The 15,021-nt window shown below is 37.0% G+C and overlaps 1 protein-coding gene across 1 annotated transcript in view; it reads right to left on the minus strand.

Moving 5' to 3' along the window:
* LOC104617107 (probable ubiquitin carboxyl-terminal hydrolase FAF-X) overlaps nucleotides 1–15,021 on the minus strand; it is a gene marked incomplete at its 3' end in the record, with an annotated part of 42,721 nt that overhangs the window by 22,147 nt on the left and 5,553 nt on the right. Inside the window, exons 4-11 of the mRNA XM_010282339.1 lie at nucleotides 11,787–11,899; nucleotides 10,924–11,142; nucleotides 9,632–9,747; nucleotides 9,131–9,382; nucleotides 8,165–8,303; nucleotides 6,430–6,582; nucleotides 2,349–2,453; nucleotides 625–831 (exon numbers count right to left, since the gene is read on the minus strand). Of these exons, the coding sequence (XP_010280641.1) occupies nucleotides 625–831; nucleotides 2,349–2,453; nucleotides 6,430–6,582; nucleotides 8,165–8,303; nucleotides 9,131–9,382; nucleotides 9,632–9,747; nucleotides 10,924–11,142; nucleotides 11,787–11,899 (1,304 nt within the window). The remainder of the gene's footprint in view (nucleotides 1–624; nucleotides 832–2,348; nucleotides 2,454–6,429; nucleotides 6,583–8,164; nucleotides 8,304–9,130; nucleotides 9,383–9,631; nucleotides 9,748–10,923; nucleotides 11,143–11,786; nucleotides 11,900–15,021) is intronic.

Raw genomic sequence — 15,021 nt, forward strand, 5'->3', positions numbered from 1 at the left:
ACTGGTACTCAGAGTAAACTGCTATAAAATATCAAGAAACAATGATAAACTGTTTCTTAACAACTAAGAAACAAAACCTGCTAGTGCCTGTCAAGACAGATGATGGATTACTTTCTAACCACAATGAATTACTATTCTAGCAGACTTCCCCAAAAGTTTGAGTGGGGAAGGAGAGTGTGTAGTAGTTTTCACTGTCCTTTGCTAGGTCCTTTTTAATATTGTACAAGACCTATAAAGACTTACTGAAGAAAAATCCCACCTAAACAAATTAGCATAACTGAGTTTAAAAAAAAAGGCAAAGACAAGATGGGGCAGGTGCTTTTACTTTCTCCCTATTTACTTTGGTAGGCTTCTTTTCCAGTTCCTCCAATGTAGTGATTACAGTATGTCACCGATTACAGCAAGACAGGCAAACTGATGTATTTCACTTTCTCCAATTAAAACATGAACTGTGTTATTTAAAATATGTCCCATAATATTTTAAAAGTATCTGGATGTTGTTAGAATAATACACATCTATAAGGAACACTTTTGTTAAATTACCAAATCCCTTTAATTTTTCATGGGGGATGGAAGAAAACTGTCAGTGACTGATTTCACAACAGAACACATGAGATTACTCACCTGTGAACAGCTGTAATCTAAGATTTTTATATGGGCACTAAGAGCCTGGTCCATGATATCAACTGGTACATCATCACTATGAGCCAAATTCCACAAAAGGTTCAGCACTTTGTGTGCCATCACACCATCCTTATCATCCTCTGCAAGACGACGAATTAACTCAAGCAGTTTCTCACGCTGTTTCTTGCTTGCATTTGTCCAACTTGCCTAAGAAAGTATTTTATTTGATATGAAAACCGTTTTTTTTTTCTAAATTCCACACATAACCTACACAGTTAACAAATGATGCAACAATAAAGTGATCCAACTATGTAAAGAACTTTCCCATTAATTTCTTTCATTAAAAATATCACGTTAGAGCAATACATGTCAGACACAATTGAACAGCTTTAGTTTTTACAACTGTGTAGTCAACTTGAGACTTAAAAAAAATCTAAAAGGATCTTTAAATAAAGATCACAGATGTGCTTGTCAATGCTAATGTGCTAATGTTAACTTTTACAAGTTCACCAACAGTCAAAATAGAGTGGACTCAGCTGTTTCTTGCAAATGCTTTCTCAAAACTCTTGTATTTATACCTAAGAGACTTCTTAAATAACTTATAATCACTAAAAAAGTAAAATTTTAACATCACTTGTGTCTCCGAATCTGACTGAAACAAAAGTCCTCTGCATTAAGTTAGTCTTTTTCTGAGTAAGTTTCCAATGTAACATTAACCTCATCTCTCTCTCTCAAGGTCAGACACAGCTTGCGACAGTTTACACCTAGAATTTCTGAGCATTTTAGTTCAGTACCTGGATTACAGAACATCAGACCCATATTTACCAAGCCGAAGGACTTATTAATTGGAGCACAAATGGCACATAAGCCAAAATGTGACTGTCATACGTTTATCTAAAAACGGAAAACAGAGTCTACAAAGCTGGCTTCCATTTTCTAGTACAGCAGATCATATCCTAAAAGTGAAACAGTAAAACAAGCTGGATAGCACCACTACTGTAAGCTACAAATGTTAATGTTAGCATACATAAAAAGCCAGTGAGTAACCAACTTTCAGAAACAAGTTGTTTTGTGATTTCAATCAAATCATTGTATGTTTATAAACATTCAACATTATCTTCCTGTTTCATTCCGCATCTATGACAACCAGAGAAAAATTATTACATGACAAAGAGGAAGTTGGTGGAGTGGGGAACCAAAGTCCTTGATCTCTTCTACTTAAAGACTGGAAGCAGCAGCAATGCCTAGTAAACTTGATGAAACTTACTGTAATGCTACGAGAAAAACATTGTTTACGAAGTCACCAAGACATTTTGGAACAAATGCAAAAATGTATTTAAGATAAATAACTTATTTTATTTGAAAAATTCAATATGCCTAGGATCGCTAAATGTCACTTTAATACTACAAGCCTCAACAGATGTGCATTACCCAAAAGCATTTAAACCAGAAAACAAAGCTGTAACTAAACTAGTATAACTAGCCTTTCCTTTAGACGGAAGGAAGTAAATCGAAACTCTCGCAATGAATGCTCATTAAAGAATAGCACAGTCTAGCATTTCTAGTATTAAGTATTACAGACCATCACTACAAATCAAGAAGTCTTTTAACACAGGAAATTGCCCACATCTAAAATAAGTACAAAATAGACACTGAAAGAGTCACAAATCTGTATCCAACTTCACAATTAATTTGCTGAATACAGTTAAAACATGCATAGTTACCTTAAAACAATCAAACAGGTGATCAAGCTGTTCAGGAGAGAAATCCCAAGCTAATTTTGCAAGGAGATCATGTACATTTTTTACAATGGCTTCATGTTTTCCTGCCTGTCAAGAAGACAGAAAGAATCCACTAACATTTATAGCAATGCATATTAAGTCAAGGACCAAGATATCTTACGTCATTTTTACAAGAAGACTGTTTGAGGTGGCCAGCAAGAAAAGCTGACACTGTGGCAAACTGAACACTTACTTCACTGAGGAGTCATAGTATTTAGATTTCCCTTGTATGTATAAGTATTTAAGTGTGCTCTGTATCTGTGCACACAAGTATTTATTTAGAATATAAATACTGTGGTGTGACAACATTTATTTTTTAAACAAAATCATGCTGGGACAGAGGGTATTTTAACTTACAAATCGGTATTTTAATTTACTGTAGCTTTGTTTTGGTTTGGTGGTTTTTGTTTTGGTTTTTTTGGGTTTTTGTTTTGTTTTGTTTGTTTTTTTAAAGGACTCAAAATCTACTTCCTCAATGAATTTAATTACGGTGTTTTAAGCTGTAAAACAATTTTTAGTATTTCTACATAGTTTCTTAGGCTGAAGTACTTCCTTTGCGCTAGCAGATTCATGGACAACTAAAGCTTTCTATTACAAACAACTTGTTGGCAGACAACATTTTAAAGTCCAGCATCTTATAAACTTGCAAAGTCTAACAATCAAACAACTAATGGCAAAACGTGGAGTTATATACTAGACACAGTTATTAAATGAGAGTTTGGTGTATATCACAATTTTGACATTTAAGGAGGAAGACAGTAAGGAAAAAACAGCTAGCTCAATTTTAACTATGTGCAAGAAGAAAATTTCCTTTCTACATGCCCAGGCTGGAAAAATGCATCCCATACTTTAAATCTGCACTAGAAAAGAACAATTTTGGACTACGTCAATCAATAGCTGATTTACTGTAGAAACATTTACTGTAAGTGTAGAATAAAAAATGTGAAACAAATACCTAGAAAACAAATTCTGATGTAATTATTCTTGTACAGTATTAAAAATGCATGCATGAGCAGTTTTGAAATTCATTTCCTTCTAAAAGCTTGCATCAGTAGTTCACTTAAAAACAAAAAAGAGACTAACAGCTTTGCTACATGCTGTGCCATAAATTCTTTATAGTGTGCCGTAAATTTTTCTTTAGAGAAAGGTGAATATAAGTAGTAACATTCATTTTCACACCATGGGTCAGATTATGAGAGAGGAAATTACTAAACCACTTATTCCACTTGATTTTGCAAAACATCATATAACTTTTTTCTCTTACCAGATGATTTCCTGGATAGAAAGAAAAACTGAGATCATGCAGGGCAGAAAGAGCATCTACAACATAACAAATAAAAGGAGAAGTATGCACTGCTGCTGGGGTGGGGCAAGAAAAGTAAGAATAAGGCATGCAACAACCTTGCCTTGGGAGATTTTTAACAGACATGGGGGAAGCCCTTCAGAATAAAAAGAAAAGGCTGGGGAAGCAGTACAAGACAGTAGGAGGAGGCAAGGAACCTGGTGTGTGAACTGTAAGCTTGCTGTGCAGAAAAGAGGGTAGCACATGTAAAGTTCTAGTTAAACGCTACAGAATGTGACTCCAACACTAATCTCTGCAATTTTTCTTGTTCAGCTGCATCAGGCCCTGTAACTCAAAGCTCGCCTTTAGAGACTTCCAACATTATTCCTTGAATCAAATACAGTTCAATTTTGTGAGCACTCACTTTGTAAGACATGAAAACACTTCAATAAAACATAAAATTTATGTTACCTTCTAAAGGCAAAAGCAGCATGATTTTATTACTTTTCATAAAGCACTTATTTTTATTCTAGTTGTATACTGAAATTCTCAGGGCACTTCTACATGATCAACTGTAAATTTGAGCATGCTCACCCTCTAAACCGAGGCAGCAAAAATAATGTGTGTAGCTTGAAAGCAAAACCACACCATTGCTGCACTGAGCCAGAGCTAAAATAGCCTGTCTGTTATATAAAACTACACAGTAAATCAACTCCTCGCTACTGAATTTCATGCTCCATCTGCTCTTAGAAGCAATCATTTAATAAGAACATCTAAAAACTACTAAACACGGGGAGTAGTGAAGTTGGTAAAAATCATTCTGTATTAGCAGATTTTGGTAGTCTTACCTTTTAATCTATTTTAATTGCATGGCCAAAGCCACAGTGAAACCATCTACCTGAGTAAGACTTACTGTATTTAACTTTCACACACACAAAAAATACAGGACAAAACCACAGAAAGCGCGCTGTGGCAACTACCTAACTGAAAGCACAAGAAGTGAGCAGAGTAAGCCAGGTATTTGAGAGCATAGGAGATTTATTCCTGAATTTTTTTTTTGCAACTGTTGGGGTGGACTATCCCTATCTTTTAAGGGTTGCACCACTTGTTCACACTTTTCTGGAAGGGTAAAAAGTTTGGTTTAAACTAGCTTATCCACATGTCTCATTTCCAGGCGCTGTAATGTAATTGCTTGGAAGACTTTTTTCCAAATTTCATGGTTGGTTTGTTGGGTTTTTTTCTTATAAAATGTGAGGCTTTAATACAGCTAATACAAGCCTACTAACAGCAAACTAACTTCTCAAAGTCTTTTCTTCCCACCCAGACCTCTTACAAAGATAGTCTGGAAAGGGCTACAGACCACAAGCTGAAAACTAACGGTATGGTCCCAGACTTTGACTCAAGTAATCTCTGTATTGCTCTGTTACATGACGTATTTTTCTAAACAGGACTTAGACGGAACGAGAAAATAAAGACTTTCTTGAGTTTCAGCCTGTGCAGTTACTATCATGCCAGAACTTAAGTCTAGAGATTATGAAATTAGTTGAAACACCAGAGATCTCAAGTCAACCCTCTACTACATCACCTGTAGTCCCAAGTACTTTAAATGTAACCTGAAAATAGCACACATGAAAATAGGAACACCTGCATTAAGTCCACTTAAGACAAACTGTTAACAGTTTCAGCATAGTGTGAACATGGGTATTATATCCCTAGTTTACACGGTTCCTGTATTAGCCCTTGTCATGGTATAACCCCAGCTGGCAACTAAGCACCACACAGCCACTTGCTCACTCTCCACCCTGCAGCGAGATGGGGACAGAATCGGAAGCCTAAAAGTGAGAAAACTCATGGGTTGAGATAAAGAGTTTAACAGGTAAATCTTTTGCTTTACCTACATAGCCCCATATAAGCTACTATGAAGAAGTTTAACTCTATCCCTGCCAAAATCCGTACAGTCCTCTCTTGGAAATCAGATTTAGACTTCCCACACTTGAAAAAGTAGCCTAAGGTCTTACTTTTAAAATTAAGTTAGATTTTCACTACCAATTACTTACAAACAAGGATATATGTACTCATGCTTCTTTCTATCCTTGAATAACCTTTTATTTTATATGTCTACTCAATAATTAATAACGATTTTGTTTCTTCAGCTGCCCTTTATGTGCGCTAAACTCATGCAGCCCACAGCTAGGAAGTGCACCTTCAATGATCGTTTGACTAAACGAGCCAGTATTGCAAAATGTGTAATTTTTCAAAAATAATCATTACAACACAAAGGAAAGAATTCGCTGTTAAACAACTTCTACAGTCATTATTATTAAGCCTTATAAAAAGCACTCTGCCCAAGAAAAATTTATACAACTGTGGTGAATTTGGAGATTAGCAATACATATTCTTAATGCATTTTAAAATACTAACTCATAATGTATTGTGTCCTTTCATAATCTAGACTTTGCTCAGCATTGAGGGCTCCTTAATACTTAAAAAGGATAATCTTTGCACTACGTTCTGAACTGTTCCTTTAGACTTTACATACATGTGTTGACTACTTCTACTGAAGAAATTTGAGAAGCCAATTTTGAGATCCTGGACCCTCAAAAAAAGAACACCATTTGATTTCCAATTTTTCTTTAGTTTTGCCTAACACCAAGCAAAAGAAGCATGAGTCATCGTCTTCTCAATATATGACATACAACAAGATCCCTTCTGCGCAGTTAGCAGACAAGCAGAGTTCTTTACCTGTGCAGCCCAAATGTTGTCAAGATCCTGCAAAGTGAGGGCTTTCTCTTTGATGACAAAACGAAGAATTTTCTCTAACTTCTCCACATATTGAGGTTGATGAAGGCTATCTCTCAACACAATTGATAAAATATTATTCTGCTGGATCCATTCCTGAATATAAAGTAGTACATCTCAAATTATCGAAATACTGTCACTGATATTTAAGCTAAAAAGAAAAATTCAACCTGTTACAGTTTATTGACCTTATATACAATATTCTAATTGGGAGAAGTGAGAAAGATGCATTTCTAACTTTAATTTCATCTTAAAAAAATAATCATAATTTTAAATAATCCAGTATGCTAGTCACTGTGATATCTCAAGGGGAAATATTTTTTCAGGCATATTAAAATCATGAACTCAAGGCATAAAAATGTTAAAGCAACTTCAAACATAAAAAGCCAATGGGAAGAACAGTTAACTCTTCTATTCAATGAACAAAATTTTGCTCTTCCAGTTCACAACCATTAAATATCAAAACCAAATTGTTTAAGATACTTCTAGCTTTACTGGTATGCCTACAGCATATCACATAAAAAGGGCATAAGCAAGGACTGAAATCTAAAAAGATTAGATTATTTAAGTAGTGCCACTTCATAGGTGTTTTTAAAATGCTTTTAATTGAATTAGAGGCAAATATTCAAGCCATATTTAAGTAGATGCAATTTTTTTCAATGGTGTCATTGTCAGAGTCAGATTAGGGTCACCTATTTTTTGTTCTTACTGAAACAAAGCAGTGTGTGCTTTGAGCACTGAAAAAGAAAACAAATGTACACAGCATCATACCTTCCAACAGCATCCTTGATTACAGACTTACAATTGAAGCTAGTCTCATGAAATACCTAAATCTAGAAGTTTTCATTTAAAAACAGAGTTCTTGTCTGAGATGCCAAACTATAGGAAGTACGGAAAAAAAGAGACCTATTTCCTCCTATTGCTTTAAAAAGTCAAACTGCAGTCATTCTTTTTTTGTCAGCAGTCCTTTTGCAGATTATAAACCTCACAAGAGGTAGTCAGTCACAAAGATGGGGCAGAACAGTGCAAAAATCACTTAACACAACTAGATTTCACAAAGGTTAAGAGAAAATTGTATTGTCCTTACTTTAGCTTTATAAATGCAGATCCCTACATGTGCACTCAAGCATGAAACAGTAGTCGAAGTATGTAAATATTAAATAAAATTAAAATGTGGTATCTACAACTTTCTGTACCAAAGAATCTAGCTTCTGAAATGCAAAAAGCATAGTAGTCACTTCAGAAATCCAATGAGAAAAAAAATTACTTGAAGCAAAAAACCCCAGACTAGATCCTTATGTAAATGAACATTCAATTTTTAGGTACAGTGGCACTAAAGTTTCAAATTAATCACACCTGTTTTATGTAGGTTTGGTTTTGTTTTTTCTAAAATACTACATAAAACCCATACTACTCAAGATTCCCTTTTTAAAGCATCTTTTTAGCAGCACTGAAAATAATTCTCAACAACAGCTTTGAACCCAATACAGCAATTTTTTCACAGAAAGACTACTAATAAAATGACTTATTACCATGATGTGATACCTACTGTTTATAATACTACATATGAAAATTAGCAATGTGTGCAGGATACAGAATATATAGCTACTTCCACAATTAAAAGTAATAACGAGGAAGAAAATCTACTCAATGAATTTCAGTGAGGAGAACAACTTACTGCCATTCTTTCAGCTGTAAGCCATTCTTCTTCTTCAGGATTACCATGCCGATGAGTATAATATGAAACACTGGATATTACTTTGTTAACTTCATTTAGTGCATTCATTTTGCCATTGAAAGAAGAAATTTGTAACAACCTGTAAGAGAAATTAAATGTAATTGCTCCTGGGGAGGAACAATCCCATGCATCAGTACAGGTTAGGGGTTGGCCTGCTGGAAAGCAGCTCCATGGAGAAGGACCTTGGAGTCTTGGTAGACAGTAAGTTATCCATAGGACAGCAATGTGCCCTGGTGGCCAAGAGGACCAATGGTATCCTGGGGTGCATTAAAGAGTATGACCAGCAGGTCAACAGAGGTTATCCTCTCCCTCTACTCTGCGCTGGTGAGGCCTCATCTGGAGTATTGTGTCCAGTTCTGGGCTCCCCAGTTCAAGAGAGACAGGGAACCTTTGGAAAGAGTCCAACGGAGGGCTATAAGGATGATTAAGGGACTGGAACATCTCTCGTATCAGGAAAGGCTGAGAGCCCTGGGGCTGTTTAGTCAGGAGAAGAGAAGGCTGAGAGGGGACCTCATCAATGTCTCTAAATATCTGAAGGGTGGTTGTCAGGAGGATGGAGCCAGTCTCTTTTCAGTAGTGCCCAGTGACAGGACGAGGGGCAATGGGCACAAACTGCAGCACAGGAAGTTCCACCTCAGCATGAGGAAAAACTTCTTTACTGGGAGGGTGACGGAGCACTGGAACAGGCTGTCCAGAGAGGTTGTGGAGTCTCATTCTCTGGAGACCTTCAAAACCTGACTGGACATGTTCCTGTGCAACCTGCCCTAGGTGATCCTGCCTTGGCAGGGGGGTTGGACCAAATAATCTTCAGAGGTCTTTCCAACCCCTACCATTCTGTGATTCTGTGAAAAAGTGTGGGAAAAAAAATGTTAGAAGTAGCATATCATATGAGGAGTAGCATCTTACCTAAGTATCATTTTTAACCTAAATATTTCTAAATTTTTTACAGTTTCTTCTTGTCCTGGAACTCTTGAAGCTAAGTTCTTTAGAGATTTGATTATCATTGACAGAGCATCATTTTTGGCTTCATTCTTTGCTTCTTTTTTCAGTTCATCATCAGTTAAATTTTCTAAAAATTGTGGAACCATTTCTATAATTGGAAGGAAGTATTTCTTCACCGTATGTAATGTTAGAAATTCGTAACATTGTCCAAATGGCCTAAAAAGAAAGGAAAAAGAGATCAGAGTGCCATAATCGGTAGTTGAGTAGTATTAAGATAGCAAGGAGCAATTCATTCAAGTAACTCAAGTCTATTTACAAGCACATGAAATGTTGAAGGTCAACAAAACTAGGTAAGAGATGGAGTGAGGGAAATGCCTCAAGAAAAGGCTAAGCTTTGCACTAACATAATATTTTAGTTAGTCCAACTGTTTGAAATATGTAAATTACTGTTTTTAAAAAACTTACTTGATGAGAGCTGCAATTATCTGAACATTCAATGCTGATCCACTCATGAAGCGATCATGCAAGATCTGAAATCCATTTAATGTGCCAAACTTGTTGATAAGATCTACTAGCCAACCCTGCAATATAATAAACAGTTATTTTCTGACATTTATAAAGTAACATCTAGAAATATTTTCAAGCACCTGTTAGTAACAAAACCTGCTTTAAAAAAGCCCTTACACAATAAACTGTTAGAAGGTAATAGAATTGACAGTGAACTTGCCTACATAGTTTAAATACTCAGTTTTAAGGAATGCTTAGAAATAGGCAACATGATCTTTCCCGTTATCATATCAAAAAACAGATGATGTATTTGAAATTATTTGAAGAATTTTATCAAATATATAGGAATAAAAATGACTATACTTCAGTTAGGACAAAAAGCATGATGATTTTGGTATCTTTTTCTGGTCCTGGATGCAATAATGCCGCATATAAAAGCGGTAAGAATTCAAAATAACATTCTTCTAAACGCGGTTAGCAATGCAAGGAAGTTCAAGGACACGGGGCTATTTATCTTTGGTTCTTACACATCAATAGCTAGCAGTTCTACTAAAAAGAAAAAGGAAGAAAGCAAGAAAAATGTCATTCGGTTAGCTCCTGAAGTTGTACCAATGCCATTTGGAGCACAATTCTGAAAAATTCAGAGCAAAGAACCAGAACAGATTAGTAATCTGTACTGCTAGATAAAAAAAAAAAAAAGGGGCACACACAAAAAAAGAAAACAAGCCCACAAAAACAAAAAAAAACACCCAAACACCCCAAAACTCACACCAAACAAACCCCCAAAACCACACTGACACTAGCATACCATGTCAAATTAAAAACATTTCTCCCGTAATTAGGAACCATAAGAAAAGGGAGAGAAAATGTCTACTTTATCACACAATCTCCTCCTCAAAAAATGTCACCTACAAAATCATGTTGAGTGAGAAGGTAAATCCATCAACTGGCAAATACAAGCAAGCCAATTAACACAGTAGGAATGGCATTCCAATAGAGTTGTGCCAGCTTACCACAGAAACACATGACACAGTTTGATTGTGGACCAAAGACTGAAAGAGTTAGAAGGGAAAATTTAACCAGTCATGATTTAATGTACAAGTCAAAAGCAGCAGAACATCTTTGTGTCATAGAGAATGAAGGGGGTTCATCTCCCCCCCCCCCCCCCCCCCCAACACTTCTCTATGGCTACTGTGTAATTAGGTAACACTGCATAAAATTAAAAATAGAGGTCTGAAATGCTCTCGTACCTTTGGTGATCGTGGGTCAGGAGGACGGGCATAAAGTTCATCTTCAGCAAGCTGGACTCCTGCAGGAACTGTTTCTGAGGGACGAGTACCATTGTATAGGTGGAATTTGCAGTGAGGATTTAAGGCCATGGCAAGAAGTTCAAGAAGGGGAAACCAATCTTGGGACAGCTTGGCCACACAGAGCTCCACTAGTCGATGAGTGTTGTTAATAATACATCTCTATTAAGAAAAAAAACAACCACCAAGAATATGGCAGGTGACCGTATGATGAACATGAACTATAAACTCCAAACCATTTCTACCTAGCATGCAGAGTTGCGTAAATTTTACAACTTTGTATTTTAATTAGTACTTCCTCCAATAAAGGGTTTAAACAAACTTTAAACTACCTGTTTTCAGCTAAAAATTAAATTTATGAAAAAGACACAAAATTTTTTGGTTGAGACATTCAAGACTCACCACCGAACTATTAACTTTCCCTTCTTTCACCCATATCTCTAACAGATTTTCATTTGCTTATGAAGATCTCCACAGTTTCTCATTTCACATGTGACTAGCTGTCCAACGTGTAGTTTTTATATTCAAACAGCTGGTGCAAACATTCAGAAGTTAGCAGGTTCCTAAAAGCTTTTACTAAATAAGCAAGTTTTCATATTCTAGCACACACAGGAAAATAAGCACCTCTCTAGACATCTGGCCAAAGACAGCCTGCTTAACAAGAGCTGCACTACTGAACATACAAAGTTCAGTTTCTCCCCATATATCTCTGATTCAGTCTCTGCAGTCTCCCCATAGTGACAAAGGCAGTCTCCTTCCTCGTTTGAATTACTGTCCTTTTCAGAAACACAACTTTAAAAACTCACATGAATCTCAAACTTCCAGCCGCTCACTGCCTCATCTGTAAGGATTTTTGTGAAAGATATTGTTAACCCATCTCGAAAAAATCGCTGGCATGCTTCACTTTTGACATCAAGGCCTATTAAAATAGAAGAGAAAAAACCAAACTATTGGACATGCAATTTCATTAGTTGTTACATGAACTTTTAAATATTGATAGCAGTGATTTGGACTTCAGAAGTTTGGTGTTTAAAGCTTCAGAAATATTTTAAAAAAAGAAACCTTGCATGAAGACAAACTTACATAAGCTTGTATGGATGAAGACTTGACAGATTAATGTTCTAGTAAAGCCACCTCAAAAATTGCATTCCTTTAAAATAATTTTAAAATTATCTAAAAACATGTGATAGGGTGTTTTTTAAAACTTGTAACACTCAAAGATACAGTAGCAAAAATAAGAGTAAGTACAATCTTTATTTTCCATTCTTCTGGTGTACGTGCATTTATGCTCTCTCTTACTTTGTTGCTACTAGTATAACTCAGTCAGTGAAGCGGAAGAAAGGGTGAGACCTGCTCAGCTTCCCAGACACAATTAACCTGCAAAAATAAACATGAATCCTCCTGTCGCTCACCTTCACTTGAAGTACAGTTTCTTGTAATTCTGCTGCCAGGACCCAACACACCTAGACCCCAGCATTGTTGCAAACCTTTGCAGTCACCTTTAAAATTAGAGCAGTGCTCCACACTTTTCTTTTAGCTATTTTAAAACTCTGGAGTTAAAAATAACCCAGTATTTCAAGAAATCCTATTTCCCCTTCAAATGTTCAGTTAAAGAAATTAAATAGAGCTAAAAGTCAACAGAAAAATATACTGAATATGTTTCAGTAAACGTTGGAAACTATGAAAGCCATTGGGTACATTATAAGAAGTGACCTGTCTGCAGTTTCTTTACAGAACAAGTTTAGTTTTCAATCAAGGAATCTTAGCATTCCCAAGCCTACAGCCTCCAGATTCACAAAAATTATTGCCACCATTCCCCTCAGCCTGCAATCTCCTTGATGAGACATCCTGACAGTAACTTCCACTGGTTTGGGAAGGATTGATTTGGGTTATCAAATTAAAGTTCCTCATAGTTACAAACAACTGTACAACAGGGGTTCCTTTCAAAAGTGGTCGCAGAACATCTGCCCTGCCATGTTAGTACATACCACAAAGGCTTTCCAAACTCCTGTAACAGGGCTTGCTAGCCTATACGCTTAAAGTAGGTGCAGTTCTCAAGCGTCTTGAGTAATGCAGGAATCTTTGGAAAGCCCCCATCACCTCCTTGAAAACTACTCCAGTGTTCCCTCTTTTTATCACTACCAGAGGCACATGATATAGACTATGTGGCCAAGTGTAAAAAAACTTCACATTATCCTTCTATGTAGCTTGCACTCTGGATAGCTGACATCCCTACACTATATAGTAAGTGCTAAGACCAGTAACAAAAGGCCACAAGGCACAGCAATGACAAAATGACAAAATAAGAGAAGAGAGGTGGACACTGCCTATAACTTGGGCATTTGCAGTAAGCAATGGTCTTTGTTAAATGGACTCCTCAAGGAAGTAAAGATGACAAATTCACCCTATATAAAACAGAGGACAGGAAAGGCATCCAATGTGGTCAACCTGACCAAGGGGAAATGTTCCCTTCCGAACCCAAATGGAACAGTGAACTTAATTCTTGAATACAAATTTAAAGCAAGCACTCAAGTGATTTCTAATGGTCCTCAAAGTACCAGTGTACCGCACTGAAACATCTCTCAAACTTTCAAGTGCTTCTTGGACCATCTCCCCACACAATGGTTGGCCAGCTTCAGTCAGCAAGACATTTCAAACCAAGTTCAGGAATACCAAACCAGAGTATGTTTCAAAATACGTTGTCCTTTCTGCACTTCATTGAACTTGGAAAGAGAGGGAAGATGTAGAACGTTAGAAGATACTTGTACGACTCCTGAATATACAAGCATCTTCTACCTTCTCCCACAATGCTGCATACTGCTGAAACAACTGACACAGAAGGAACCAAGGCTAGGTGTCTACAAGGACCGGAGTATCATCAAAAGCAGGGTACAGGAGTCCTAAAAGACAGCAGGTTGGGAGAGGAAGCAAGAGCAATCTGAAAACAGCAAGAACAGAAACAACTACACTAGACATCTGGCATCTACTGTTTGAATCAGATTTAGTATCACTAACTCTTAGGTAAGACCACAAGCAGCCCTGAGCTAAGTATTTAGAGAAAAGTTGAAGAAAGTAATAATTCAGTGAGAAAAAAGTAAACATGAAAGAAAAAGGTGGATGTGCAACACACCGTATAGGGGAGCTACAATTCGGGGATTGGAGGAAGAACAGAGGGATATGTTATTTCTGTACTTATGCTTAGAAGTGGTCAATTTGCCAGATAAGCCATGTACAGTGTATTAACCCTGCCACAAGAGCAGAAAGACTCTAGGTCCACAAAACTTGTCAGTCCAGATGCAACTGTGTATGAACAAACTCTGATGCATCTGAGGAGTATTCAACAGTATAGGGTTGGAGCACTAAGGTCCTAAGCAAAATCACCCACCTCCTCTTCTTCAGGACTTTGGACTACACAACTTTGTAGCTGCAACCCCAGAGCTGGCTCCACACATTGGCGTGACACTGCGCCAGCGAAGCCCTACCAGACCTGGAGTCTCAGGAGGTGCAGCAAAGAAACCTTCAATGACTTGGCAAGGGCTGGCTCAGATCCTGAAGAACTGACAGTGACCTGAACCTAGTAAGATATGGGGAAACACACACTTGCCCATGGGCACAGTGCCTACACATGGTACTCACAAATTCTGGCAGACTTTCATAACTATTAATCATCAGGAGTATGAGAGTCCTTCTACACCAAGATAGCGCACTGACCCTGCTGTAGTTCATTTCACTGAATTGGTTCTAGCCCAAATACCCAGCTAAGAAACTTTGGAACATGACGATATAAATTTGATGCCCTTGCTTTAGGTAGATGGCTAAAAATAACCATTTCAAAAAAATGCAGAAGATACAGCTTCAGTAAGGAGCTCAAGAGTGGTCCCACAGAAATGCAGATGGATCATTCAGAGAGAGATGGTCTTTAGAGAAGATGCGGGAAAAACTCCTATTATTGGGCTGCCTAGCTTTTGGGTGTATGTATATTCATGCACACACACTTTTTTCTTTTTTTGAGGCTCTAGGGCCTGCCTCTCTACTCTTTCC

This window comes from Phaethon lepturus, unplaced genomic scaffold (genome assembly GCF_000687285.1).
Source record: "Phaethon lepturus isolate BGI_N335 unplaced genomic scaffold, ASM68728v1 scaffold12722, whole genome shotgun sequence".
Lineage (NCBI taxonomy): Eukaryota > Metazoa > Chordata > Aves > Phaethontiformes > Phaethontidae > Phaethon > Phaethon lepturus.